This window comes from Poecilia reticulata, chromosome 15 (assembly GCF_904066995.2).
Source record: "Poecilia reticulata chromosome 15, P_reticulata-male-v2, whole genome shotgun sequence".
Lineage (NCBI taxonomy): Eukaryota > Metazoa > Chordata > Actinopteri > Cyprinodontiformes > Poeciliidae > Poecilia > Poecilia reticulata.
The window spans coordinates 28,567,212-28,593,760 of NC_088844.1; the positions used below are offsets into that span (position 1 = coordinate 28,567,212).

Sequence of the window (26,549 nt, forward strand, 5' to 3'; positions counted from 1 at the left end):
TGAGCTGACCGGCTGGACGAGGAGAGCATGGAGGTCTTCATAAACCTCCATATACGTTCATGCTAGCTGCTTAGCCCTCGGAGACAAACACAGTCGTGTTCTTACTATTTTTAGCTCTGCTGAACAGCCGCGTTACACTCAGATGTACAGTTTTCACTACGGAGTCACAGAGGGACATAATGCGCCGTTTGCTACTCAGACAGGGAGAAGAAAAGCAGGATTTCAAACAGGTTCATCCGTTCAGCGTTTGTTTCCTTGAGAGAGGAGGAAATCAGCTGATCTCTGCTCACTATACGTCTTTAAAACATGTTTATTATCTCACTTACATCAAGACAGTTTTCTTTTATTATAAATTATATAATTGTAACAGTTATGGGCTATGCAGCTAACTGCAGCTACAAGAGCGGCATCAGAAGTTGGTTCTTTAAGGAGCCTGAGGTGTGAATGAAAACACGAAGCAATGGTTTTAGTTTTAGTGTATATATTAGTGATTTTGGAAAAAAAACAGACAATTACAAATGCACAATGAGAGACAAATTAACTCAGTAAATCAATTCCAAGATCATAAAGTTCTTGTCCTCATTCCAGAAGAGGATCGGATCCATCAGGAATAAAAAACCCGACCTAAAAAGGCCAGAAAACCCATTAAGTGTTTTAAACAATCATGTACAAACGTACAAACGCAATAAATATTCATTCAAATGCCATTATTAAATGCCTAATAATTAAACTAAACATTTCAATCAGGTTAAATTAACCATATTTTAAATAAAAAGAATATCAATCATATTTCAAACTAATCAATTTAAAGTTGAAAAGTTGAAATCAAAGTTCACTTTCAAAATATCAATCAAGAAAAATTAACTCAAATACTTGAGCAGAGTGAGGAAAATAAAAAATAAGTAAATAAATATATTGCGCATTATCAACTTAACTGTAGCTACATCCTATTTTGATCATATCAATAAAAAAGTGCCAGAACAAAACCAGCGATCATGTTACCTTTGGGCAGAGAGTGAAGGCTACTAGACTGCGATCAGCTGTGACAGTCCCAGTGACGGTCCAGGTAACAAACGCCAACAGTTCCAATAAAACGCTCCAATGAGCAGAAATGTCATGTTAAACCAATAATGCTACCACACAAACAAACTCAAAGGATCAAATCAGTGGATGCAGAGATTTGGGTGAATTTGCCAGGAAGACGCCAAACAGCCAATCACAGTGAACCAGGTGATGTAGTTCAAACTGCGCTGGAGGCGGGGCTTTAAATAAGTTGGCACGTTTGGGGCAAAACAGGAAGTGAGCCCGCAAAAATAAAAGTCTTGACCAATTGACTAATTGCGGGTTACATAATCAACTAGGGTAGTAGTACTTTTATTTTAATATGAAGAAATTAATAGACTTAAGACAAGCTCATATGTCTTGCATGAAGGTTACTGGCCATTAATTTAATCTTATTTTAAGTGTACTTGGATATCTGCACTACAAACCTGACCAGAAGCGTTTGATTTAGTGTTTTTGTGTTGATGGGCCGACCTGATCCCTGTCCTTCAGGTGTCTCCGTGTGAGAAGTGCCGGTGTGAGCCCAGTGGAGAGGTTCTGTGCTCGGTGTCCGCCTGTCCTCAGACTGAGTGCGTGGACCCGGAGTACGAGCCCGACCAGTGCTGCCCCATCTGCAAGAGCGGTGAGTGACGGTTCCCATAGCAGAAGCTGCTCCGGGTGGAGCATCAAATGTTTCTCTGCTTCACTTCAGCTGAAGTAATGAGGGCTTTGTAGCCCAGCGTTCATTCTGCTGACACAGAAACACAGCATGCTGCACTGCAGTCTGCAACATCTTAGCATATCAGGTTTACTCTCCTGAATCCTGACTGATCTTTACCTAACGAGGCGAAATAAATCTTTTACTCTTCCTTTAATATCTGGATTTAGACGTCTAAACGCATCTCATCGTCATGAGGAGATTATTTGGTATGTTTGCGTCCTGTTGTTCTTCCTTTATGATCTCAGAGATCCTCGGCCTCCATGAGAAGGAGGATTTCTGCATCTCAGAGTCGATTAACTGAAATTGTTTCAGATGGTTCCCGACAGCTTGTCCTAGATTATGTCCCCTTGTTTTCTTGGTGTGAGTGTAATTCAACATGGCAATGTCAGCAACACTGCTTCCTTCAGCAAAAAGAATGATGACTTGCGATATGTATCTCTGACTTAGAACCTTAAAGGGGCGCGCACTGCTTGATATAAACAAGAGCAAACAATATGCATGAGGAGTAAAAAAAGAAAAACGCTCCTGATGCTCGGAGGAAAGGGCTTTGTTTGGCTAATGCGGGTTTTTTTTAGGTTGCTTGTTGAATTTTATTTGTACAGATTAAAGGATGAACTCTTGAGGATGTGAATTACTGGCTGTTTGTTTCAAGCCTGTCAGAAGATGCATACAGTAAATATGTCAGTAAAAATAAGTGGATTAAATCATCAAAACACTCATTAAATGTCTTATTCGACACGTGACTCTCATCTGTTCGGTTTGATTTAACTACACCCAAAATATCACAGTAAGATGATTTATTTTAAACTCAGGACACATTTGCATGTAATGAATGCTGATCATTAGGTATTAATCAGACGCCGTCCTACATTAAATTAAAGGCTGCATCAAAGCCTAAAACATATTGGACGTCCTGGTGCATTATGCACTCTATTAATATGTGCTTGCTGTAATCTCAGGGATTTGATATTGGTCCCTTTTCCTCTTTTTTTTGCTGTACACTGACTTTTTACATATGCACATATTGATCACGCTGAGGGAGCTTTGCACAGTTTGGCCCGCGCTCCGTCGTTCCTGCTGTGCAAGGCCCGGTGGATTTGCAGGGGTCGTGTTTGAAGACTCATCAGTCTCGCGGCGCTTGGGGAAACGGTGCAGCGTTGTGCATTTGTTTTCCAAAATATCCCCTCCCAAATCCGCGGGCGCAATCACCCGACAAGGATTTTCAGACAGCGTCCGATGTTCTTAGCATAAAATTACCACAGTTTAGCATAAGCAGAGCTCCCCTTGTCAAAGACGGCAGGTTACCTGACCACGACTAACGCCGCCAAGCATTTAATCCCGGATTCTGGGGTTGAAATATTTCTGTTCTGACAATAGGAGCTTTCTAAGTTTATCTCCCTGATTACATCATCCAGCTTATTCTGTCTGGGGTTGTGAAATTTCCCATTAAATCTCAAAATCCCTATTGTACATGGAGATTAATTCATAATCTGTTAATTTTTACCTGACAGGTAAAAGTGAACAGGGTTGTGAAAGGGAGAGATGTTGGCTGCAGCAGTTTTAAGCTATGTTAAATTATGCCAGTGTTCAGAAAGCAATCAGTCTCGTTATCTATTACCAATCAATATGGAGGATGAATTATTTACTCTCCCATGGAGTGATCTCTATCACACATTAAAGCTGCTGTCAAACGGCTTCCTCAGGTCTGCTGTGTTACAAAACAAGCCTGACACTAAATGTAGATAGATGAAGAACATCAAGTCCTGTTGGAGCGTTGAAGCATTTATGTTGCTTTTTATGCAATAATCTGATCAATATTGCATTTCTATTGAGATCAAGAGTGTGAAATTCAATATTCTTCTGAGCCAAGACATTGTGTTATGTTATCCTCGCCATGACATCACTTTCTTATTTATATATATATATATATATATATATATATATATATATATATATATATATATATATATATATATATATATATATATATATATATAATTTATATGTACATTCACAGAAATAATGCTAATCCCCATGTTGGAGGCGCCAAGTCCAACAACAGCTCACCATGTTTTTGTGTTAAAAAATGTTAAGTTACAAAAAATCACAGGTGCACGAATCGGTGTCATAATTCTGAAATAATAGTTTGTGAAGTCAACAGGCAGTTTGTGAAGGGATAATAGTTTGTGAAGTCACTGTTGCTGATGTATAAAAAACCCTGTTTAAAATAAATAAACAATTCTTAGTCTGGTGGGTAGGCGCAAGTAAAGCCTGGTGGCCCGCCAGGCTTATAATACACAGACGGAAACCCTGATTTCACATTTGTGTGTTTGTGTGTGTTTAGATATATAGGATCAGTTGACATGTCAAAAAACTCCAAAATCGTCTGAAAAGGCCACACAACAGAGAAAGGTTAAGTTGTCTGGAATCAAAGAAACATATAAAACAAGACATGAAAAAACCCTTGTATCTAATAAAAAGGTTAATAAATAATATAATTTACCTACTTACCTATGTGTGGAACGGTACTCGGTTCCAGAAGCTTTCTTCGTCCTCTATCTCAATACAAACCTTTCAAGAAAAGAAAACGTTTAAGATTAGAGCTCTGATTGGTCCGTTTGAATTCTCCATCCAATCAGAACTTCACTTTGAAAATTTACACCAGCTTCTAACCCAACCTAAGTAGAAAAATAGAAAAGCAGGGACAAAAAACCCCCCACAAAAATGATATAGTAGACGTATCAGGAGAATTAATCAAAATATAGGTCCAGCTGTCAGGTCCACTTTCAAGCATTTAGCATGCCAAAGTGAGTAATTTTTTAAAGCACTGTTATTATTTTGTTGTTGCTGCAATAATGTATTTGTTGTTGCATTGATTCTGTGGGCACATGAGAAACACATGAGTTATTCACTGCTGGTTAACCTGCATCTGACAGCGGCCGAAATGGGTTTCCTCCTCTGCAGGGTGGCTGGGCTCTCCCTTAGAGAGAGAAGCTCGGTCATCCGGGAGGGACTCAGAGTAGAGCCGCTGCTCCTCCACGTCGAGAGGAGCCAGTTGAGGCTCGGGCATCTGGTCAGGATGCCTCCTGGACGCCTCCCTGGTGAGGTGTTCCGGTCCCACCGGGAGGAGGCCTTGGGGAAGACCCAGGACACTCTGGAGGGATTATGTCTCTCGGCTGGCCTGGGAACGCCTTGGGATTCCCCCGGAGGAGCTGGAAGAAGTGGCGGGAAGTCTGGGCCTCCTGAAGCTGCTGCCCCCGCGACCCGACCCCAGATAAGAGGAAGAAAATGGATGGATGGATGGATGACAAACCTGACAAATTAGCATTAAAAAGGCTAATAATCTACTTACTCCACCTTATAGACATTTTTATTAACACTTAAATTAACTAGAGAAAGTAGTTAAGCATAAAATTAAGAATAAATAATGTGCATGCATTATCAATAAACTCTCCCATCAGTTTCAGAGGATCTGCAGCCATTATTTCTGACTTTGCCTCAGCGCCAGTCGCTCCAGGTTCTGGCCTCTGCTGCACGTTGGTGATGGATCTTTGCAGAGTTAATTATTAACCTCGTCATGCTTGGACTGCTCTGGAATCATTCCTGGCTTCTCTTAAATCCCTGTCCTGTTTTTTTTCTTTTATTTGTTTTATAAAGCAGCAGTGCAGGAGGTTGCTCCTTCTCCCCCGTTTTATTTTCCTGCAACAAAATTAACAGCAGCTTTCAGCAGGCATCATTTTTCTCCTCTGATATTTGTGCTACAAACAATGTAGATTGCTCTGCATTATTTGCTCTCGCTGTAATATGCATAAATATACAGATATTTGTGTGGATCTTCCACTAAGTGGATGCGTAATACCTCATTTAAATTTGAGAGGCAGCATTTGCTCGGTAGAACTATTTTAGAAACGGCTCATCATTTGAATGTGGTTGGAAAATTACGACACGCTAACTTTGTTTTGCACTTATTTGATGCCAGTAAATATCTTTGACGCCTTCCTAAATGACAAATATTTAGTTTCCTTCATCTGTTATGCACCAGATAGCTGAGCTCGTCCATTTTTCTTCCCTAAATATCTCAACTCGGATGAATCTGTTGGATTTATTTCCTGCTGTGAACAATCGGTCAGAAGCTGCTGGCTCTAAAACCGATCACCACACTGGAGCTGCTAACTGCTTAATCAACTGCAGGTTAGATATTGACTTCTCATAAGCTCTTATCGAACCTCAGCGTACAGAACCGTGTTTTGTTAGTTACTTGATGCTAATATAAGCAGGTATTCTCTGTTGTTTGTGTTCATCTTACCTTCAGGAGTTTTTCTAAGACAGAATGTCAAATATAGATAAGCTGATTATTTGGATGCTCCATTTGTGATGCTCTGCCTCGGGGTGTTTGCCTCTTCATTTAAAAAAAAAAAAAAAAACAATACATGCATCTGCAACTAAACAATTTAATCACAGCATAGTCGTATTAATAGACTGTGCTGAACATCCTTTGCGTTTCGATTGTTTGTAATTTTCTGGTGGTTTGTTTTGTAGCAGGAAACCTGGATGTGCAGTTTGGGGAAAAAAGGCAGAAAGTGCTGCAGCTTCTAAGCCATTTGGGATTTCTTATGGTTGGCCTGCTACTGTGTAGTGGTAGATTTTTCAAATTATTTGAAGTATTTTCTGAAGTAATAAGTCAGCAACATCCACTTAAAGGATCTGGAGTGGATCGCAGCCCTTTGCTGGCTCAGTATTAGTGGATTTTCCTGTAGAACTTCAAATTACTTGTGGAAAATGTGTTTATTCATGGATTTTTTTCTAAAACATTTAAAGTTTACTTTTAGCTGGCATTTACAAAGCAGCCAATCCAGAAGCGGCATTCAGTTTCCTTGGCACTGATTGGCTGAACCCCTAGTAGAGAAAATAAAGACGGCCCTGGATGTTGGCTCCACTGTTCATATTAATACATATTAAAGCATATTTAGTGTTTGAACTATTTAATCAGTCTTAAGTGTTTTAGAGGATATGGTTGTGGATTTTAGCTCTTTGTGTCTGTGTGCGGTTCAGTCTAATGTTTTCCTGTTAGTCTGAAACCTGAGGATTCTTACAGAAATGCATGTTGAGAACCAAATATAAAATGAACTATTGTCGCAATGAAACGAGCAACAATACTGACTTCATTCTCTCGTTAAAGCAACCCAGACAGCCAGACGTCTCAGATGTCTGGTCACTTTCCCTTTAATGCTTATTCATAGCAGCCTGGAAGGAGATGGAAAGAGCCATGTAGTGGACAAATATATTATTTGTGCAAGATTATTCACAACATGCTACCCTATAATATAAAAGTAATCATACGCGCTCCTCGCCGTATCAGTGTGCCAGGCACGCGCTGCAGCTCTATAAATTCAAAGCAGTTGTGGGTGGAAGTGGCTGACAATATCATTTCTCTACACGTTTCAGGGTTTTAAACTGAGCGTTACACTCCTCGGGGTTTAATTGGACTTCACTAACATATTTATTTCTAAACTGAAGCAAAATATGTTTTTTTTTTTCTCTTTGCTTCACCTGTGGGCAAACAAGAGGTTGGACTGCCACTCAGCATTCTGCGCACCCGTCCCGAGTTACATTTTTCTCATAACAACACATCAGTTTTCCATAAAATTAAATTTCAAGCTAAGAGGCAAGCAGCATTGTGGTAAACAAAATGATGGAGGATGGGAGCGGTTGAGAAATATTTCTATGCAATCAAAGGGGAAATTACGCTGCAGCTGCTGGAAAACTTTTAATCAGAGTTATCTCTCATTTGTTTTACCCAGACAGCGAAAAAATGACGAGGTGCTGCAGGTAATAAGCTTAGGATAAAATATGGAGAAGGAAAATTTAAGCATGGCGGCTCTCTATTTATTTAATGGCAGGATCAGGCCATTTCTTCTGAGGGATTGCTGAGGGGCCAAATTAAATCATTTCTGATGAATCTCTACATAAATCCCATCACAGATGATTTCATGTCAACATCCCGTTGTAAAAGTGCCACGTTTTATTAACCTTGGATGCCAGAACATCAAATGACATGAGATCCAACATAACCCAAGTTTTCAACTCGGTAAGCTGATGGGACAAACTTCCAGAAAACTGCAAAACAGCTGAAACACTGAGTTCATCTAAATCTAGACTAAAACCCGCCTGTTTAGAGCTGCTTTTGAACCACGATGAATGAAAACCTAACCGACATTTTGATGTGAAATGATGATACATGAAAATGTGATGATTCATTTGTTCTGATTTTGCATGTGTGAAGCGGAAAAATGGAAGAAAATGGATGGATGGATGGATGGATGGATGGATGGATGGATGGATGGATGGATGGATGGATGGATGGATGGATGGATGGATGGATGGATGGATGGATGGATGATGTGAAGCACTTTGAACTGCATTGTTGCTGAAATGTTGTATACAAATAAACCTGATTGTTTGATTGCACATTTTTATTCAAAAGTAACTTTTTCAAAGAGTTTAAGACGCACGCTGAGAAGCTTCTCAGAGCTTTGAATGAGAATCAGGCCCACAGCATCACAGGTCCTCCTCCTTACCTAACAGCAGCTGTGTTTCCATTACAAATGAGAGAAAATATTTGTGTATATTCTAGTAATGTACAAAAAATAAAACAATTTCGGAAAGTGAAAGTGGTGTTTTGCGGAAACTATAATTGGTGTTTTTACAGAAGAGTTCAACATGTTGGAATGACACACAACTTTTTATGAGCTCTGGTGGAGCCAGCCAAAAAACAAAACAAACACACTACAAACCACGAAGAAGAATTTTGAATTGGTGTGTTTCCATTAAGCAAATTTAATTTGAGTAATTTCAGTTTTAATGGAAATGCAGCTAAGGAACTCTATAAAGAACTGTTTAGAAAAGGGAAAGGAAAACCTCGCTTCCGTACTTTTCCTCAGTTGTACATTTTCTTTATGTTTCAGTCAAGAGAAACAAACAAAAAATGTCCAACTTTATTAAAGAGCAAATGAAGAATGGCAACATTTTATGACAGTAATTCAGTTTTATGTTCGATCATTTCTAAGAGTTGCCAGTATATTACTGATTTGTCACTTGTGTCAGGTTTGTTGTTTAAGAATACGACTGAGCTGACATTAAATCATAAGAATATTCAAACCCTCTGGACACGGTTGGATGCTACAGGTTTAGATTTCTTTCTGTTCCAGGGATGTTTACATCCAGTTTGATGTCATTTCAGGTGAGAAGTTAAGTTCAGCATGAAGTCAGTCCTATATGTTGCATGTTTTAGTTTAGGTGTGGTTCACCACACCTGGATCAAATGACGGCTCGTTGGAGGCAGATCAATGGCATGCTGAGGAGGTAGTAACTATAATAACGACCTCCATAGAGAGATATAAAACATGAGGATGCCGACCCTTGAGAACCTGGAATAGTGTGTGCTATACGTCTTCCTGCTGTTGGAAAAAACTGAAATAAAACTTTGTTTTCCACCTTTATGTCTCCATCTTCACTGGATCTTCATCAGAAAACCTGGGCTATGTTCACATAGCAGATCACCACGCTCAATTCCAATGTTTTGCTGCGTGTGTGTGTGTGTGTGTGTGTGTGTGTGAGGCCATTCATATAAATTAAATGTGACCGCAGTCAGACCTGTGTGTGAACGCTTTATGACCCCAAAGTGACCCGCATGTGCAGGGAAAGAACGTAGACGTCGCGCAGCAGCGCAGCTTTTACAGGGTAATGGCCGCCGCCGCCGCCGTCTCTGGAGCCGACAGAATCATCATGAGATCCCAGCAGCAGGACTTATTTACATTTAGTTTAAAAGGATCTTTAAGACCAATAGTTATCCGGGAGGTGATTTCAATTAAATAAATGCAGTTTCTTTCCCTGAGATTTTTTCCTCCATTGAGTTTTTTCCATATTTAAATTGATTTAAATTAGACTAATGATTATTATTTTACTGGTTTTTACAGAGGTGGCAGTAAATGTTGCCATCACCGTCCATGTTTTAATTTTACTCGATGATTTTATAGCATAATTTGGCTCTTCTGCCCATGACTTTAAAATTTCAACTTCAGTGAGCAAATAGACTGGAAAACAAATGAAGTCTCCTAATGAAAGCTTATTCAGTGAAGAGAATAGCTCAGACTATTCTCTTCACATGTGTTTTATGTGTATTTGTCAGAGTGATGACTCCTACCGATCCTGACATTGTTCACACAAGCATATCTGCATAGACTCTGCAGTGTTCGGGTTTCTCCCTGGCTCCAGAAGCAAAGCCATGTTTTTACCTGCAGCTCTCTTGCTCTGCACTGTCATTTGGGACAGGTGTTGCCAGATGCTGTGGGCTAAATAAGCAACCCAGTGTTTGATAAACAAGCCCAAAACTAACTAAAGTTGCTCCTAATAAGCAGCCCTGCTGTGTAACCCAGTGATGTGTCTCCACACGCTGTAAAAACCGGTGTGATTAAGACCCAGGTTTCCACATCCAACTCTCCGTAGCCTCACTGTGTGGGAGAGCAAAGCTTTATTCAGCCGGATCTTATTCGGGTTGGTGCCGAACAGAATATGTTCTTTACATGGCACTGATTTATTAGAACGGATCCTGATGTCATTGTTGAGGCCACTGATACTTAGTATGATGGTCTTGTGTTGCTTTGACTGATTTCACTAAAGGAAGTTTAGGCTTAAAGATTATTGCACAAAATTATCAAAAATGATATCAGATGTTAGATCAGTGGTTCTTAACCTTTTTTGAGGTACCGAACCCCCCAGTTTCATATGCGCATTCACCGAACCCTTCTCATTCCTCCTCCTCCCGACACACAATATACTTTGCGGTATTCTGATTTAGTAATGTAATTATATTAGCTGTGTTACCACCCCACACCACTAGAGGCAGTAGCAACCCCGAAAAGATGCGACTAAGGAGCAGATTTAGACTATAGAATTTGGTAAAAAGAGTGGAGCTCCTTCAATCAGGGCTCCTCCGCAGCTCTGATTGGCTAAGCAATGTAACGTGATCCTCTGATTGGCTAAGCAATGTAACGTGATCCTCTGATTGGCTAAGCAATGTAACCTGATCCTCTGATTGGCTAAGCAATGTAACGTGATCCTCTGATTGGCTAAGCAATGTAACGTGATCCTCTGATTGGCTAAGCAATGTAACGTGATCCTCTGCATTAAGTGATGGCAAAGCGGCGCGTCATCACGACTTTACTCAAGTTAATGTGTCTTTACCTCCGCGGCAGAGGCTCCGCCGAACCCCTGAGACCGACTCACCGAACCCCAGGGGTTCGATCAGACCCAGATTAAGAACCACTGTGTTAGATGTTGGGTTTTCCAGATTGTTTGAGGTTTCTGCAGGTAGACCTCCTAACGCTGCAGACTCTACCGTCTGCTGCACAGCGTGACACTGAATGAAACAACAGATCATGAAAGTTATAACAACTGCCATCCTGTTGGAAAACTTTACCACAGGATAGGAATACCTACAGCTGAGACCATAAACAGTAATGATGCTTATCGCTATGAACAGTAGTTTGACACGGTGGAGTGAAATATTACCATCATGTCTCCCTCACTTTGTTACTTTAAAACACTAAACTGCTGTTTTATTGAGCAGTTTGGTGGAACATCACTTCTTTCCATGCGTTGTTGATGACGCTTCGCAGCAGAAAGGTTTCCTAAATTATTCCGTTTCTGAGTTAAAAAAGAAAAAACGTTCTTTATTGTAAAGGGAAATTAAATGTTGTTGTGAATCATATTAGAGTTTCTTGAAAAGGCGTCTGACTGAAGACTGACGGCGTCCTGGATGACATCATCAGCTGTTGGAAAGCTCTGCTAATCCAGCTCTTTTGTTTTTTGCTGCTCCTCCTCTGAGAGAAACGTTGGTGTAGCGGATCTGGTGCTGTGATAATTATGATGAATGGAAGAGATAGTTTGAACTTCCTCCTCCTCTTTCTGGTTTTTGGTTCTGCTCAGCGTCCAGGAATCCTCGTTTTCAACCAGTTCAGGTGTTATTGATCTTCGCCTTGTTGCCACCAGGATTCATCACAAGCTTATTTATTTTCAGTCATTATTTAACTTTTGACAAAAGTAAAAAATAATGAAAAAGAAAATCAACAATCCTAAAATCCTAAACACATATGAAATAATCGCTAAATAATATTTATATTCCTGCCAATGGCAAGATTAAGTTATTATACCGTTTATCAGAAAGCATCATCAGTCAAAGTAACAGATTCTTTCCCGTTTGTTTTTCTAAAACATGTCTGGACTTCCATAACAAACTCATAGAAGAAAATAAACTTTATTAGTTTTGCAAATTATTTTTATTATTTATATTTTAAGAGGAAAAAACAGCTTTGAGTCCTCACAACATTTACTCACACCCGAATCCCTCTATCTTTCTAAAAGTAGAAAAATTCTAACAAAAAAAGCTTCCAGCTGCACAGAAACTAAAACTGCAGGGAATAATTGTTAAAAAGAAGAAGAAGAAGCAACAACTTAACTAAAAATATTATAAATAAAAGTCTAGATAATGAACAAATGAGAACTAATGTAGAGCAACATGCTGCTAGCTCTAGAACATTTTGTAACTTTTCAGAACGTTTTATTCATATTGACAGATTGCAGCTGGGAGGGACTGGTGTGTGAGGACTGGGACTCTGGTGAGGGTTTTGGTTCAGGAGAGAGGAATGCAGGATCAGGAAGAATGGTTTGTGCTTTCAGATCAGAACTTCTACTAAAACCACAAAATGTTTCTAGATTTATCTGCACACTGCAGATTTCTAGATTAAATCTGCAGTGTGTTGTTGCCCAGAGACGACTGCACAAAAAACCAGAGCAGAGTTTAAATAGTTTCATGATACGGACAAATAAAATGACAAATGATGAAGCTAAATGTGAACTAATACAAACAAGAATTTAAAATTGTTTCCGGTTTCTCAAATTGGCGACTGTGTGAAGTTTTTATGATGTAAAGAATTACCTGGTTGCTGAAATGTGCTGTACCAATAAACTGTACTAACTGACTGCCTGGTTTAGTAGAATAAGAAACCGTATGAGTCTGTCCGGCGGCGCTGCACCCTGCTGGCTCCCTCTCCACCATCTGCACTGCAGCTCTGCAGCTAACAGCAGCATAAATATGAACGTTAATTATCATTTACTGCCCATCTTTTATGAGACTTGTAAACAAAACTAATAAAAATTTCAGTAAACGTTTTGCTTCCTCATTTAGCTAAGTCTTCCAAATATGAAGGCATGCCAGAGTGTGACATGTTGGTGAAGACGGGCTCAGCTGCAGATGTCAGGATGAGGATCTGTTGAAATGTGTTTTTTTACTTATTTTTCTTAATACAACAAGGTGGAAATGTGTTATTGAGAGATGTGCTGTTTGTGCATTTTTCTGTTATTTAGTTTCTGCCTGGAAACTAAATGTTTTATGGTCAGGTTATTTCCTTTTCCCATTTTATTTCATTTCCTTCACTTATTCAACAACAACAGAAAAAAATGGTTTTGTGCATTGTTGTGCAGCCTCTTCAAACTTCCGTGTTTTAAGCCTAATCTTCAGAAATGCAGAAAGAGAAACAGCAGAAATAGCCTCTGGCAGCATTAATGACTCATTTGTGATTTAGTAAATCTGCCATGTTTTTTTAAAATCAGCAGCAGGTGAGATTTTTTTGATGTATTTTTAGGATTACTCCAGTCATTTAGTGTTTCTTCGTATTAATTCAGTCTCCTGCTGGTGTTTTCACATATTATTTGCAGTTGTCAGTACCAACGCTTAAAGTGTTGATTAGGATATGATGTGAGAATACGCATCGACGTGGAGCCAGACAGGAGATATCTTTGGCTGTGATTTCACAGAAACGCTTGGCAGGCTTATCATGCTGTAACCAGGAGGTGTAAACACTCACCTCAATCAACTAGACAATCTTTGAGAGGGTCAGTTTGTGCTCTGCTGCTCACCTTCCTCTGTGTGTGTGTGTGTGTGTGTGTGTGTGTGTGTGTGTGTGTGTGTGTGTGTGTGTGTGTGTGTGTGTGTGTGTGTGTGTGTGTGTGTGTGTGTGTGTGTGTGTTAGTAAAGCGATGTGAAAAATGTGAAAACTTTTACCCTTGTAAAAATTTCTTCTGTTTTTGCTTGTTTTTCATCACACCTGAAGGTTTCAGATCATCAAACACTTTTCAGAATCAGACATTGATAACTGGAGTAAATACAAAAAGCATTTTTGAATGTTTATTTAATTCACAAGGGAGAAAAAGTCTATCCAAATAAATCTGGTCCTTTGTGAGAAGAAATTCCCCTTCAACCTGTTAACTGATTGTTCCAGTTTTAGAGCCGCTAAGTGTTTGCCATGAATGGCTGTGATTGTGTGGAGAAATTTTGGCCCATTCTTTGTGGAATTAGTTTAATTAAACTACACTGATGGGGTTTCAAGCATTAACAGCTTGTTTAATGTCATGTGACGCTATCTCAGACTTTGATTAGACCACTCCAAAACCTTCATTTTGTGTCTTGTGAGTCACTCAGAGGCAGAGCTGATGGTTTGATTTGGATTATTTTCCTGGTGGCGAAACTCAGAAGTCCTGTCAATGAATCGGTTCTCTGCAAAGTTTATTTTACATTTATTTTATGATGTAACAGGATGTACGTCTCCCCAAAGATGCCCCTTTCCTGTTCCATCCATCCATCTTCTTACACCCTTGTCCCTTAGTGGGGTCGGGAGGGTTGCTGGTGCCTCTCCAGCTGGCGTGCCGGGCGAGAGGCGGGGTCACCTGGACAGGTCGCCAGTCTGTCGCAGGGCAACACAGAGACACACAACCATGCACACACACACTCACACCTAGGGGCAATTTGGAGAGGCCAATTAACCTGACAGTCATGTGTTTGGACTGTGGGAGGAAACCGGAGAAAACCCACCATGCACAGGGAGAACATGCAAACTCCATGCAGAAAGACCGGGGCCGGGAATCGAACCCAGAACCTTCTTGCTGCAAGGCAACAGCTCTACCAACTGCACCACTGTGCAGCCCAATCCTTTCCTGTTCCATCAGTATAAAAAGTACTTTCCCAACAGACAGTCCTGAAGACTCTTAATGTGTTTTAGTGGTTTTGACGCTTGAATTTTCCCACGGAGGCGATTTTTGTCCAGTTTCTCTCCCATATTATTCAGTCTGACCAAACTGATGTACGCAGAGGTCCAGATGTCATTGTTTGTGTAGCATTAGCTTCTGCTAATGTTGGTTTTGCACTTTAGCATCAGTAAAGCTAAAATGTATGATTCCTGCACTGCAGCATGTGGTTAATCCCAGTTTATTCCTGTTTTAAGGTGTCAGTTTGGATGGATTTTATTCGGTTATTAATTGAAAAAATTGTACTAATCAACTTCGTCTGATATCCAAATTTAATTGATCGTCTTACTGGTACAGGCCTCCCTGCTGACTGGTCCTTTTTCTCCTCCAGTCCTCCACTCTCAGCCTCCCACTGGTGACGTTTTTCTTCCACATCCTGGGAAAAAAAAACAAAGACATCTTTCCAGGAAAGACTTAATTGCCACAAGATTACATTTGCATTCTATTTAACACAAGAGTCTGCACCATAAGGTGAACATTTAAAAGATGAAATAATTAGCTTCCACCTGATGAGGTGAATGAGACATCAGTCTAAACGACACCAGCGGTCGGCCCTCGACTCCGATCCACATCAATCCTGTTTTTAATTCATGCTGCTTCTCTCCCAGACGTCTGATTTAAACGTCGAGGGCCACTGACTGCCAGCCTCCATCTTTGATCACACAGCATTCAGCATGAGCCGTGAAGAAGTGATGAAATACTCATCATCCAGTTATTGGAGGTCTCTTCAGGTTCTGGTGTTTGCCTTGTCTGCAGATGTTGTTTGGACGCAGGCAGATGTTGAGACCTCCGAGGATCTCCGAAGCCTCCAGTGTGTCACATCAAAGCTCAGCTCGCTAATGGGAAGTAATTAAATAGTCTTCCAGATGTGCAGTGGCACCAAAGAGGAAGCTTGTGGACGGAAAAAGCACAGAAAAAAGTGAATAAATCTAGCAAGTAATCCATCTAGATTTGTACCATTACTCGTTACCATTTTCCACACTATTGATATAAATCACAATGAAGTATTTGAATGCTTGATAAGCCCATCAATTATGCACGGGCATTATCTTGGCCTTTTCAGGCATGCAAAATCAATGCTTATGTCGGTGTGCCCTGCCTCAGATGTATTACTTGCATGCAAGGAGACACTCTGGGAAGAGCCGGGGGAGGAAGATGAAAGTAAGAGGTATCGCTAACATCCACCCCAGACAGTTGTTCATGAATATCAAAGAACAGCTGTGAATGGAGGCAGGTTCTCATCATTTTTTACTCATTATCTTCAAGCACTGGAACACATTGCAATTAAATGGTTTCATACCCTCTAAAAGTTCGCGACTATCACTCGCTCACTGCCATAAAGTTTCATTTAACAATATTGATTCCTGCGCAGAACTTCCAGTCAGAGAGAGTGAAGAATGGAAAAAGCGGGCCCTGTGCGTATTGAAGTTTTTTTTTTCCCCTTCCCCTCCTGGTGCAGCTGTAATGGACGAGTTGTTTTCGACATGTAGGTGAAGACATGGAAGCGTTGCATGTGCTTTTGAGGAATGCTCAGGGAAGGAAAATCAATGCTAAAGAAGTCTCTGTTGTCTGCACCTCTGCTGCAGAGCCGTACTTTTCGTCCTTTGCTCTCGCAGGGTATCGTCTTGGCAACGGATGAGGAAACAAATGGTGCTCTTGGAGACTCAGACATTAGGGTCAACACTAATCTAGAAGGGACGTGATAAACAGTCTGAACTGGAGCCAAAATCACTTCAGAGCTGCGCTGCCAACAGGAACCGAGGCTCGTGTAAATGAGGAGAGGGACGATTGATGGACCGCCTTTTAAGATTTGGCAGGTTTTATTTTAGAAAGAAACACATTAAAACGCACATGTCAAACAGAAATTGCGTATATAGATGTGAAATGTGTCTGGGTGTTCATTTAGAGGATCTTTTATCATATTCTCATCACACAGTTGGCGAAATGAGTTAAGTTTCTGTCAGTGAATTTAAAAACATGCTCCATAGCCCTTAGTTACTGTTGCTAAGCTTAGCTATGGTCTGGCCAAATTATGATGACAGCAGTTTTATTTAAATGACTGGGCCTTCTGGCTGTAAATGACGTGGAAACAAGAGACGAATGATGAAACTGGAAGGATGAGACGTGTCGTTATTTAGCCATGATGATCGACCTGACAAATCTGCCTTTTAACAGCTCCTCTTTAAAAAAAAAAAAATCACATTCTGCTCGTTTTAATGCCCTATGCATTTCAGTCAGATTTTACAGTTTCATCATCAGATAAACAATGGAGCCGTTAATTCATAGGGTTTTATGATGCTTTTTATAAAACACAAATGCATCAAACACTGGAAAAATACAAAATATTACACCGAGTGGTTTCATCTAGCACTGTGTCGACCAATAAACTAAAACAATAATTGCAAAGTCTTCGGCTCAGATTTCAGTGTTTTAGTTAATTTAAGTAAACAGTAAGTTATCCATTAATGCGAGTTAAATAGATTCAGCGACTTGGACACCAAAACCTGCACCCTATTTAGGAATTTAAAAGCTTTTCAAGGCTTTTATTTAACTTTACTGTTGACAAAACGTAACTGAAAACACTTTATTCTTGTCACTGTTGCATTTTGTGCTCCAGTTCTGACCAGCATCATCGCTCTGAGGCAGACAGCGACCAGCAATTCTCATTTCTTTAATCAGTTTTGTCTCAAGAATAATTTATATTTGGAAATCAATGAGGGATTGACCAAGTCTGCCTTTTCTCCACATAATCAGTTCACGTTTAATTCATGTTAATGTAGCAGCTTTACGATAAGACAGCCGTCATAAATCATCGTGTGAATCTAAACGTTAGTCTACAGTTTTCTGACATTTTATTTGGCCCTGAAATGTCTCTTTATGCTAATGCTGCACATTTTACATTGGATTATTTTGACCATAAACTCAGGAAATAAAAAAAACAGCTACTTATTGATCAACCTGATAAAAACTAATAGTGGTCTGGCTGTTAACTCCCTGCTATTTTCACTTCAAAGTGTAAAAACACTTTCTCTATGTCAGAAATAAAATCCCAGATAGAGATGGGAATAAACAGACTGAAGCTATAAAGAGAAAAAGTGCCCATATTTAAATGTTTCTTGATGTGACTTTTCTCTTTGATGGATTGCCAGATCACTGGTTTTCCTGCTGGTTTATCTGGAGATGGAGGAAAAAACCCAGTTAGAGGTTGAGGGTTAATCAGACCTGGACTGAATCCAGCTCCTCTTCCACCCAGGAAGTAGGACATGAGTCCTATCTGGACTGTGGCCAGCAGCTTCAGGCAGAAAAATAAGAATAAAGCTTTGGTTTCACTAAAAAATGAAGATATGATCTACAGTTTTCATAGTATACATCTAGGTTGGATACGAAATGGTTAACAGATGTAGAAATCAGCGTTTCTTTAACTCCATGTTCTGCAGAAACCTCCACAGTCACCATATCTCAATCCAGCAGAGCACCTTTGAGATGTGATGTAGCTGGAGGTTAAGATCGTGGCGGAGGAGCCGACAAACCCACAGATTTTATCCACCAAAATATCCGAGAAACTTTTCTGACACCTTGTTAAATCTCTCCCACTAAACCCAAAAGCAACAACCTGGGTAGTCCCAGGTGTACCTAATAAAGAGGCCGTTGAGTCTAAAGCGTAAGAGCAAAAATACTGGATGAAATCAGAACCATAATTTAATTGATTTCCAAAATATTAGTTGCTGCATAACTAAATAAACAGGTCAGATCAGATTGTTGCCAAGAAAAAATATTTTTTATTCATAAAAATCCTGGATTATTTTTGGAAAACTGGGCAAATGACAAGATGTACTTTTAAAAGGTTAAGTTGAAGCAGGATGTAGTTCTTACAGTAAACACCAACTTCAGCAGAATATCCAGGGTTTCAACTAGTGTGTGTACAAATTAAAGATAAAAATGGGAGCATTTTGCGTGAACTTCAGGTCAACTCAGCGTTTCAGTGATTCAGACGTCTTTACACTCTGTGAAACTGCAACATGATATTTGTAGGTGGACCATTTTTTATAACATTAACATGCAGAGATCAAAAGATGAGCGTGACGGATTTGCTTTGAGCTGCATGTGGGCGAATCTGGCTAATCTAACGGTGAACCCTCAGCTCTCCGCACGACTCTTCACCTGCATGAACCGCAACAGAGACGGAGGAGAGCAGAAAGACCAAATGCTCCCGAACAGAACAGAACAGAACAGAACAGAACAGAACAGAATAGAATAGAATAGAACAGAATAGAACAGAATAGAATAGAATAGAACAGAATAGAACAGAATAGAATAGAATAGAATAGAATAGAACAGAACAGAACAGAACAGAATAGAATAGAATAGAACAGAACAGAATAGAATAGAACAGAATAGAATAGAATAGAACAGAACAGAACAGAATAGAATAGAATAGAACAGAACAGAACAGAATAGAATAGAACAGAACAGAACAGAATAGAATAGAATAGAACAGAATAGAACAGAATAGAATAGAATAGAATAGAACAGAACAGAACAGAATAGAATAGAATAGAATAGAATAGAACAGAACAGAATAGAATAGAATAGAATAGAACAGAACAGAATAGAATAGAACAGAACAGAACAGAATAGAATAGAATAGAATAGAATAGAATAGAATAGAATAGAACAGAACAGAATAGAATAGAATAGAATAGAATAGAACAGAATAGAACAGAATAGAATAGAACAGAATAGTATAGAACAGAATAGAATAGAATAGAATAGAATAGAATAGAATAGAATAGAACAGAATAGAACAGAATAGAATAGAATAGAATAGAATAGAACAGAACAGAACAGAATAGAATAGAATAGAATAGAATAGAATAGAATAGAACAGAACAGAACAGAATAGAATAGAATAGAATAGAATAGAACAGAATAGAACAGAATAGAATAGAACAGAACAGAATAGAATAGAACAGAACAGAACAGAATAGAATAGAATAGAATAGAATAGAATAGAATAGAATAGAATAGAATAGAATAGAATAGAATAGAATAGAATAGAGCAGAATAGAATAGAATAGAACAGAGCAGAACAGAACAGAACAGAACAGAATAGAATAGAATAGAGCAGAATAGAATAGAATAGAATAGAATAGAATAGAATAGAATAGAATAGAGCAGAATAGAATAGAATAGAATAGAATAGAATAGAATAGAATAGAATAGAATAGAATAGAATAGATACAGTTTGTTGTCTTGCATTGTGGAAATCCAGGTGCATCGACAGCAAATCGCAAGCAGAAGCATGCAATTAAAAATAAGAAATTATAGATTGTGCAGTAAGGTGAAATTCACAACATAAAAAATAACACTGCGTAGCACTGAAAATAGATTTAGTCAGATAAAAAAATGATTATTTTAAGTGTAAAAATAATGTTATTTTGAATCAGTTGCACATTTTAACCTGCATTTAATGATTTTAATTGCTAAACAACAAAATAATTACAGGTTTAGACAAAAGGAAAGGGACGCAAAGCCGTCTGTTATACCTAAATTAACTTCTATAATTGAAATGTGTGCTGCTTTAATTTTCTTTTAGAAAGTCTGGATCATTTTAAGAGAATGCAGGGAGCTTTTTTCCTTATTTTTCTCCTTTTCATGTAGTCCTTTCATTAGGCTGCTACTTTTGTGTGATTGAAAGGCCATTTTCTCTCCCTGGACATTGAAATTTTGATTACAGCAGCAAAAGGTCACACTAATGAAGGTAATATTCACATTATGTCTTTACCATTATATTCCTGCAGTGCTCCGTGAATGGCTCCAAGCTTTGGTCTGCTTGTTAAATGTTATTTTTCACAATTTTCGTTTGAATGATAGCATTAATGTGACTTCAAAAACACATTTTTCAAAGTACAGAAGAAAGACAAGATTAAAATAAACAGGAAAGAAAATCTTCAAAAAAAAAAAAACATCTACTGTAAAGTTTCTGACTTTTAAGATCAGACATATTGGCACATCTTCATCCATCCATCCATTTTCTTTCACCCTTGTCCCTTAATGGGGCCAGGAGGTGCTGGTGCCTCTTCAGCTAACGTTCTGGGCGAGAGGTGGGGTCACCTGGACAGGTTGCCAGTCTGTCACAGGGCAACACAGAGACACACAACCATGCACACACACACTCACACCTAGGGGCAATTTGGAGAGACCAATTAACCTGACAGTCATGTTTTTGGACTGTGGGAGGAAACCGGAGTACCTGGAGAAAACCCACCATGCACAGGGAGAACATGGAGACTCCATGCAGAAAGACCGGGGCCGGGAATCGAACCCAGAACCTTTGTGCTGCAAGGCAACAGCTCTACCAACTGCTCCACTGTGCAGCCCATATTGGCACCTCTTGTAGAAGATAATAAAAAATTAAAAAAAACGTAAAATCCTCTCTCTTTTGCCTTTGTTTACATAATTTCATGCTGAAAGTGTTGGAATTATCCAGCCTTTAATTTTAGCACCTATTTAATTCACCAAAAAAGAGAAATATCACATGTCAAATCCGAGACGTCGCATTGAGTTTGGTTAGTTCATGGCGGTCTGAACGACCCAATTCTGACCTTTTCACCCCATGAAAAATCTAATTTGTGCCACTTCCATGTGTTAATAAGTCAGATGTGTATCCAGTTGTTTTGTGTAGCAATGTCCCTTCAGAGGCCAACAGTTATACCATTTCATACAAATAAACTAAAAGCTACAGTGAAACCAAATAAAAACGATTAATAGTGGGAAAATCCTATTTTTAAAAGCTTATATCAAACCATTGATGTGTTTTTAAAATGTGTATCAAAACTTCCAAGCCTCTCAGGTCTTCTGGTTCTGCTTCTGCATCCCCAGAACCAGAACCAAACTTGGAGAAAAAGCATTCAGTTTTTAAGCTTCACTAATCTGAAACAAACTTCTAGAAAACTGCAAAACTGCCGAAACATTGAGTTCCTTTAAATCAATGACGGGTTAAAGAAGAGAGAGGTGGAATAAAATGTCCAAACATCTTATTTTGACACCGTCTACATGCTTAGAAGAAACAGAAAAAAGAGGTTTTTGTTCTGAAATCACAAATATAAACTATGACCATTTTATTTATAAAGCACTTTAAAACAACAGTAGCTGTGACAAATTGCTGTACAGATAAAAATCACATTCAAAACATGTAAAGAACAAAAGACAACAATAAAAATAACAAAAAGCGAAATCAGAAGTGAGACCAAAAGTCTCTGAAACACTACTGTCAAATCAACCTTAAGACTGAGCTTCTCAGCAAACAGAGTTAAATATTAAGAAGCATTTCATCCACTATGCAAAGTTCAATGTGATGCTTTTGACCCATTTCTCTTTCAAAAGCCTTTAGTTTTGCATCTCAAGCTCTGTGACATCAGGACGCTTTGATTAAAATCATCTTTTGTCCTGAAAACGCAGCTTGGAAAGGCGAAACGTCTCTTTGCTACTTGACATGATACTGGCTGATGTTTGCAAAACAGCCAATCTGGGAGCTCCATTTATTTTCCTTGGTGCTGATTGGCCGAACACTGCAGAGCGGAGATAAGACGGACCGTAGATGTTAACTTCTGTTGTTGAGCTAAGATGGTTTCCAGTTTATGTATTAATGTATATTGAGGCTTATTTTGTGTTTTAACAACTAAAATAGGCAGTTTTAAGAGTATTTGCAGATTTAGCGGTTCACTTATGGCTGTGAGCGTTAACCCTGTGAATACCAAGCTCCACTTTACTACTAAACCAAGACAGAAATGGCTCTCCAGACACAAAACCAACCATCTCCCAGGGCCGTCTCAGTCCTGAGACAAAAGAAAGCTGAGCATAAGAGAGGAGTCTGGACTCAAATTACACGGTGAGGAACAGTCAAAGACCGGCCCCTCTAGGCTCCAACCCTGTGAAATGTTTTGGAACTAAACCTGCTTTCCAGGAGAAATGCTTTCTTACTGGTTAAAGGGCGATTCCACGAATATTAGCAACAGGGTGCCAGTAATTGTTCCACCAGGGATTTTTTTTTTTACGTTTTCTTAATATTTTTCTCACTGAATAAATTCAAGTGTTCAAATTTTTATAGTCTGGGATTAAACCACTGCTTCAGGAAAGGAATTTATTTTCAGGCTTTTTAGAACATTTTTAGCTGCGGCGTTTGGTGAGTGAGTGTGGAGGACGATCTCTTGCATGGACGGCCCTGCCGTGGCCCGCCTGCTGCTGTGTCTCCGAACGGTGGCTTTATTTGAACTCAGTGCATGAGTTCAGCTTCAAATATCATCACAGACACCATAACTCATAACATATGCAAACAAACGCATGAGGTGGCACCTCCAGAAAGCCTTACAGTCGATGTGAGACACAGAGCGTCCTCTGGGGAAATCACTTTGTTGCAAATTCCTCCACTTCCTGTCTGTGCAAAGCATTTCAGTTCAATATTTATTTTGCAAATGTACAGAAGAAATCCATTACGGTGAGTGCTTTCTGCTAATTTATACCTGCTAATGCAGATCTGCAGGATTTAAAGGATCAGGTGGCGAAATGCTCCTGTCCATTGTCTGCCTGCGCTTCAGAGCCACGAAGCAACGGCTGTCTTTACTCTTTTCTAACACTCTGCAGCGACAGGTTGGGTCCTACACACACACACACACACACACACACACACACACACACACACACACACACACACACACACACACACACACACACACACACACACACACACACACACACAAACACACATGCTGTCCGCTGGTCTCAGCCTCCTCAGGTGCTGCTGAAAAGATCTTCCTGCACTTGTGAATGTCTTTTCCTGCAGAAGTCCAGGGCGCCGTGTAGAGATGGGCGATCTCATGATGACATGAAGGTGGGCGTGAAAGGAGCAGCAGAATGATGGGGTGACAGAGTAAGCACAGTGATGTCAGATCCATGCATTAATTATCATAAATGAGTCCTGCAGCCTCTGGAATGAACTTTGTGTTTATCCTGCAGGATTACAAGATTATTTTTTCTCTCTCCTAACACATCCTTGACCTGAGCATCTTTTCTTGTGCCAAACCCAGCTAATGATGATGAATCAGTAGCGACAGCCGGCCTGTCCACGGGATGAGTTGTTATTCAGATAAGCCGCGCTCGCATTCATTTGAAGACTTATAAATGCGTCTGGGCTGGCGTTTTGACGGCCTGCGGCAGACTGCTCAGGCTGATTGATGTGGCCGCTGCGTGCCTTGTGCCGGCCAATGAAACGCTCCGGCTGCAGCTGGAAGACGCCCCATTTATCAGCACTTTAATTATACAACAAGAGTGGCTGAAGACCCTGTTACTCTAAGGGAAATCGCCATTGTTATGCCATACCTGTTCTGCGAAAGCAATTCACGCTGTGTTGATATTTTGCTGGCCAAGTCCAGAGATAATAGATGATTTATTAGCACTTTTCCTCCAAGCCTCTGGCTCTGAACTCGGCGCATTTAGTTGATAAAAAACTGCAAATCTCACAAACTGTCTGTCATACAAACAAGACATTTATGTTCAATTATGGCAGCTTTAGAAAATACTGTTTTATGGAATGAGAATTAGCACATTATTATGAAGTAGCTGGGAAATTATACATGTTTTTCTTTTTATTACACAGAAAGAAACATTTTAGAAAGTGGAGCAGCGCCTTTTACTCCAATACCCCTAAATAAAATCCAGTGCATCCGACTGTCTTCGTTATAAATCCCCTCATTTAACGATTTAAATTTATTATGAATCCAGATGTTCTGGAGGCTTTCAGAGGTTTGTTAGAGAAAATCAGAGAACAAACAGCTTCATGAAGACCAAGGAAGGCAGCAGAAAGGTCAGAGAGAACCATGAAGGTTAAGTTATAGGACAATATCCTGAGCTTTCAGCGTGTCAGAGCTCGGTAGTGGGAGCATCATGCTGTGGGAAACAACTTCATCTGCTCCAATGTGCATGAACAGGGGACAGAGATCAGTTAGTCCTGGTTCAGTTCAGCCCCATAGGTGGTTCAGTATTTATGGATTTTGCTCCGATGCTCAACTTGATGTATATGAAACTTTATTAGAAATTTATTTAGGTTTATTTCAATTTTAATGGACATGAAAAAGAAAGGAGAACGTGGAGAAAATGTTTAAAGGGAAAGAAAGACGGGAGTAGAGGAGAGAAAGAGGGGACACAAGTCAAATCTGCCTCTAGACCTGCAGAAAGAGAGAAAACAAAACCAAGAACAAACAAACATGCGTTTATAGAATAAATTAAAACATCACAGATAAATACATAAACTAAGTTAGATGTATTTAGTGGCAACACCAGCTTGTCTTCATAGAGCATATTTAAAATATTCCAATGGAAATGCAGCTGGGGAAGCTGAGATAACTTGATGAAATGATGAAATGAACTGACTGATGTCTGGAAAGCTGCCAATCCAGAAATTATGTTTATTTTCTTTGGTTCTGATTGGCTGAACCCAAAGAGCAGATATAAGGCAGACTGTAGATGTTAGCTTCTGCGCTAGTTGTAGGACGGTTTCCACTGTTCATATTAATGCATTTTAAGGTACATTTGGGTTTTTTATCATTAAAATAGGCAGTTTTTCATTTCTAGAGTAGGTCTCAAGTCTTAAAGGATTTTAGTTTTAGTATTTTTCATCTGTTTGATGACAAACTGATTTTTTGTAATGACCCTGATGAAGGCCAGCAGCTGAAACTCGCTGGTTTCTCAGTGCTTCAGGTGTTTCTGGCGTCCTCACACTGAGATTTTCTTCAGCAGAGGAAGGGAAGCTGTTGAGTTCATAAAACTAAAAACTGGAAAACTACTTCTCTCTGCTGAGCGATTCAGGATTTGGTTGCTTAAGGACTTCCTTCCTGTCCACTCGCTGCAAGAAGGCAAACACATTTTCCAAAGAGAAAGCAGCAATCAGACAATGCACTCACGTTTCATACAACAAAAATCCAGTGATTGGTTATGGAAAGAAACGCTGGGAGGAATCAGTGGAGCAGGTCAACTTCTTCCTGTTGTGGTGATTAAACCTCTCTTTGTCTCTGCCTCGTTTTAATCACGTTGCTGCTCTGCGTTCACCAGATGGTCTTTGTGTCAGATCGCTTCTTGATTTTGTTTCAGGGTTCATCACACATATTGTTCAGCAATGACTAAACAAAACACAATAGATCAAAGGGTAGTCCTGCGTCAGAATGGTCCAGTCAAAGTCTGAACTCCAGTTGGGAGTCTTTGGCATCTTTACATATGGAGACTCAGAGCTGTAGCTTTAAAGAAAAAGATGGTTTTACAAAGTGTTCATTCAGCAAACTGGATATAAATTGTTTCAGTTACACAAAACTTTGCATAATTTCCCTTTGACTTAACGATGCTCTGCTGTCTGTCATGAAATCCCAATAAAATCCATCGAATTTTCAGTTGCAAAGGGGCAAAAGCAGCTCAAACGGCTTTGCTGCAGTCGTGGTTTTGTTGTTTTGCATTTGTCTTGGCCACATACTGAGCTCTGTTCTTAGCAGCAGCTTCTTAACATCAAAACTTCAATTAGCAAGAGCCAATTTCCTGCAATATAGGAAAAGGAAAAAGCAGTCCCCTGGGCTCCACTTCAGAACTTTATTAAAGCGCTGCG

The 26,549-nt window shown here is 39.6% G+C and overlaps 1 protein-coding gene across 2 annotated transcripts in view; it reads left to right on the forward strand.

Moving 5' to 3' along the window:
• The window catches only part of vwc2 (von Willebrand factor C domain containing 2), a 52,272-nt gene that overhangs the window by 18,291 nt on the left and 7,432 nt on the right, over positions 1-26,549 (forward strand). For both annotated transcript variants that reach the window (XM_081616253.1, XM_008430062.3), the window contains one exon: positions 1,555-1,684. In XM_081616253.1, coding sequence (XP_081472379.1) covers positions 1,555-1,684 — 130 coding nt within the window. The remainder of the gene's footprint in view (positions 1-1,554; positions 1,685-26,549) is intronic.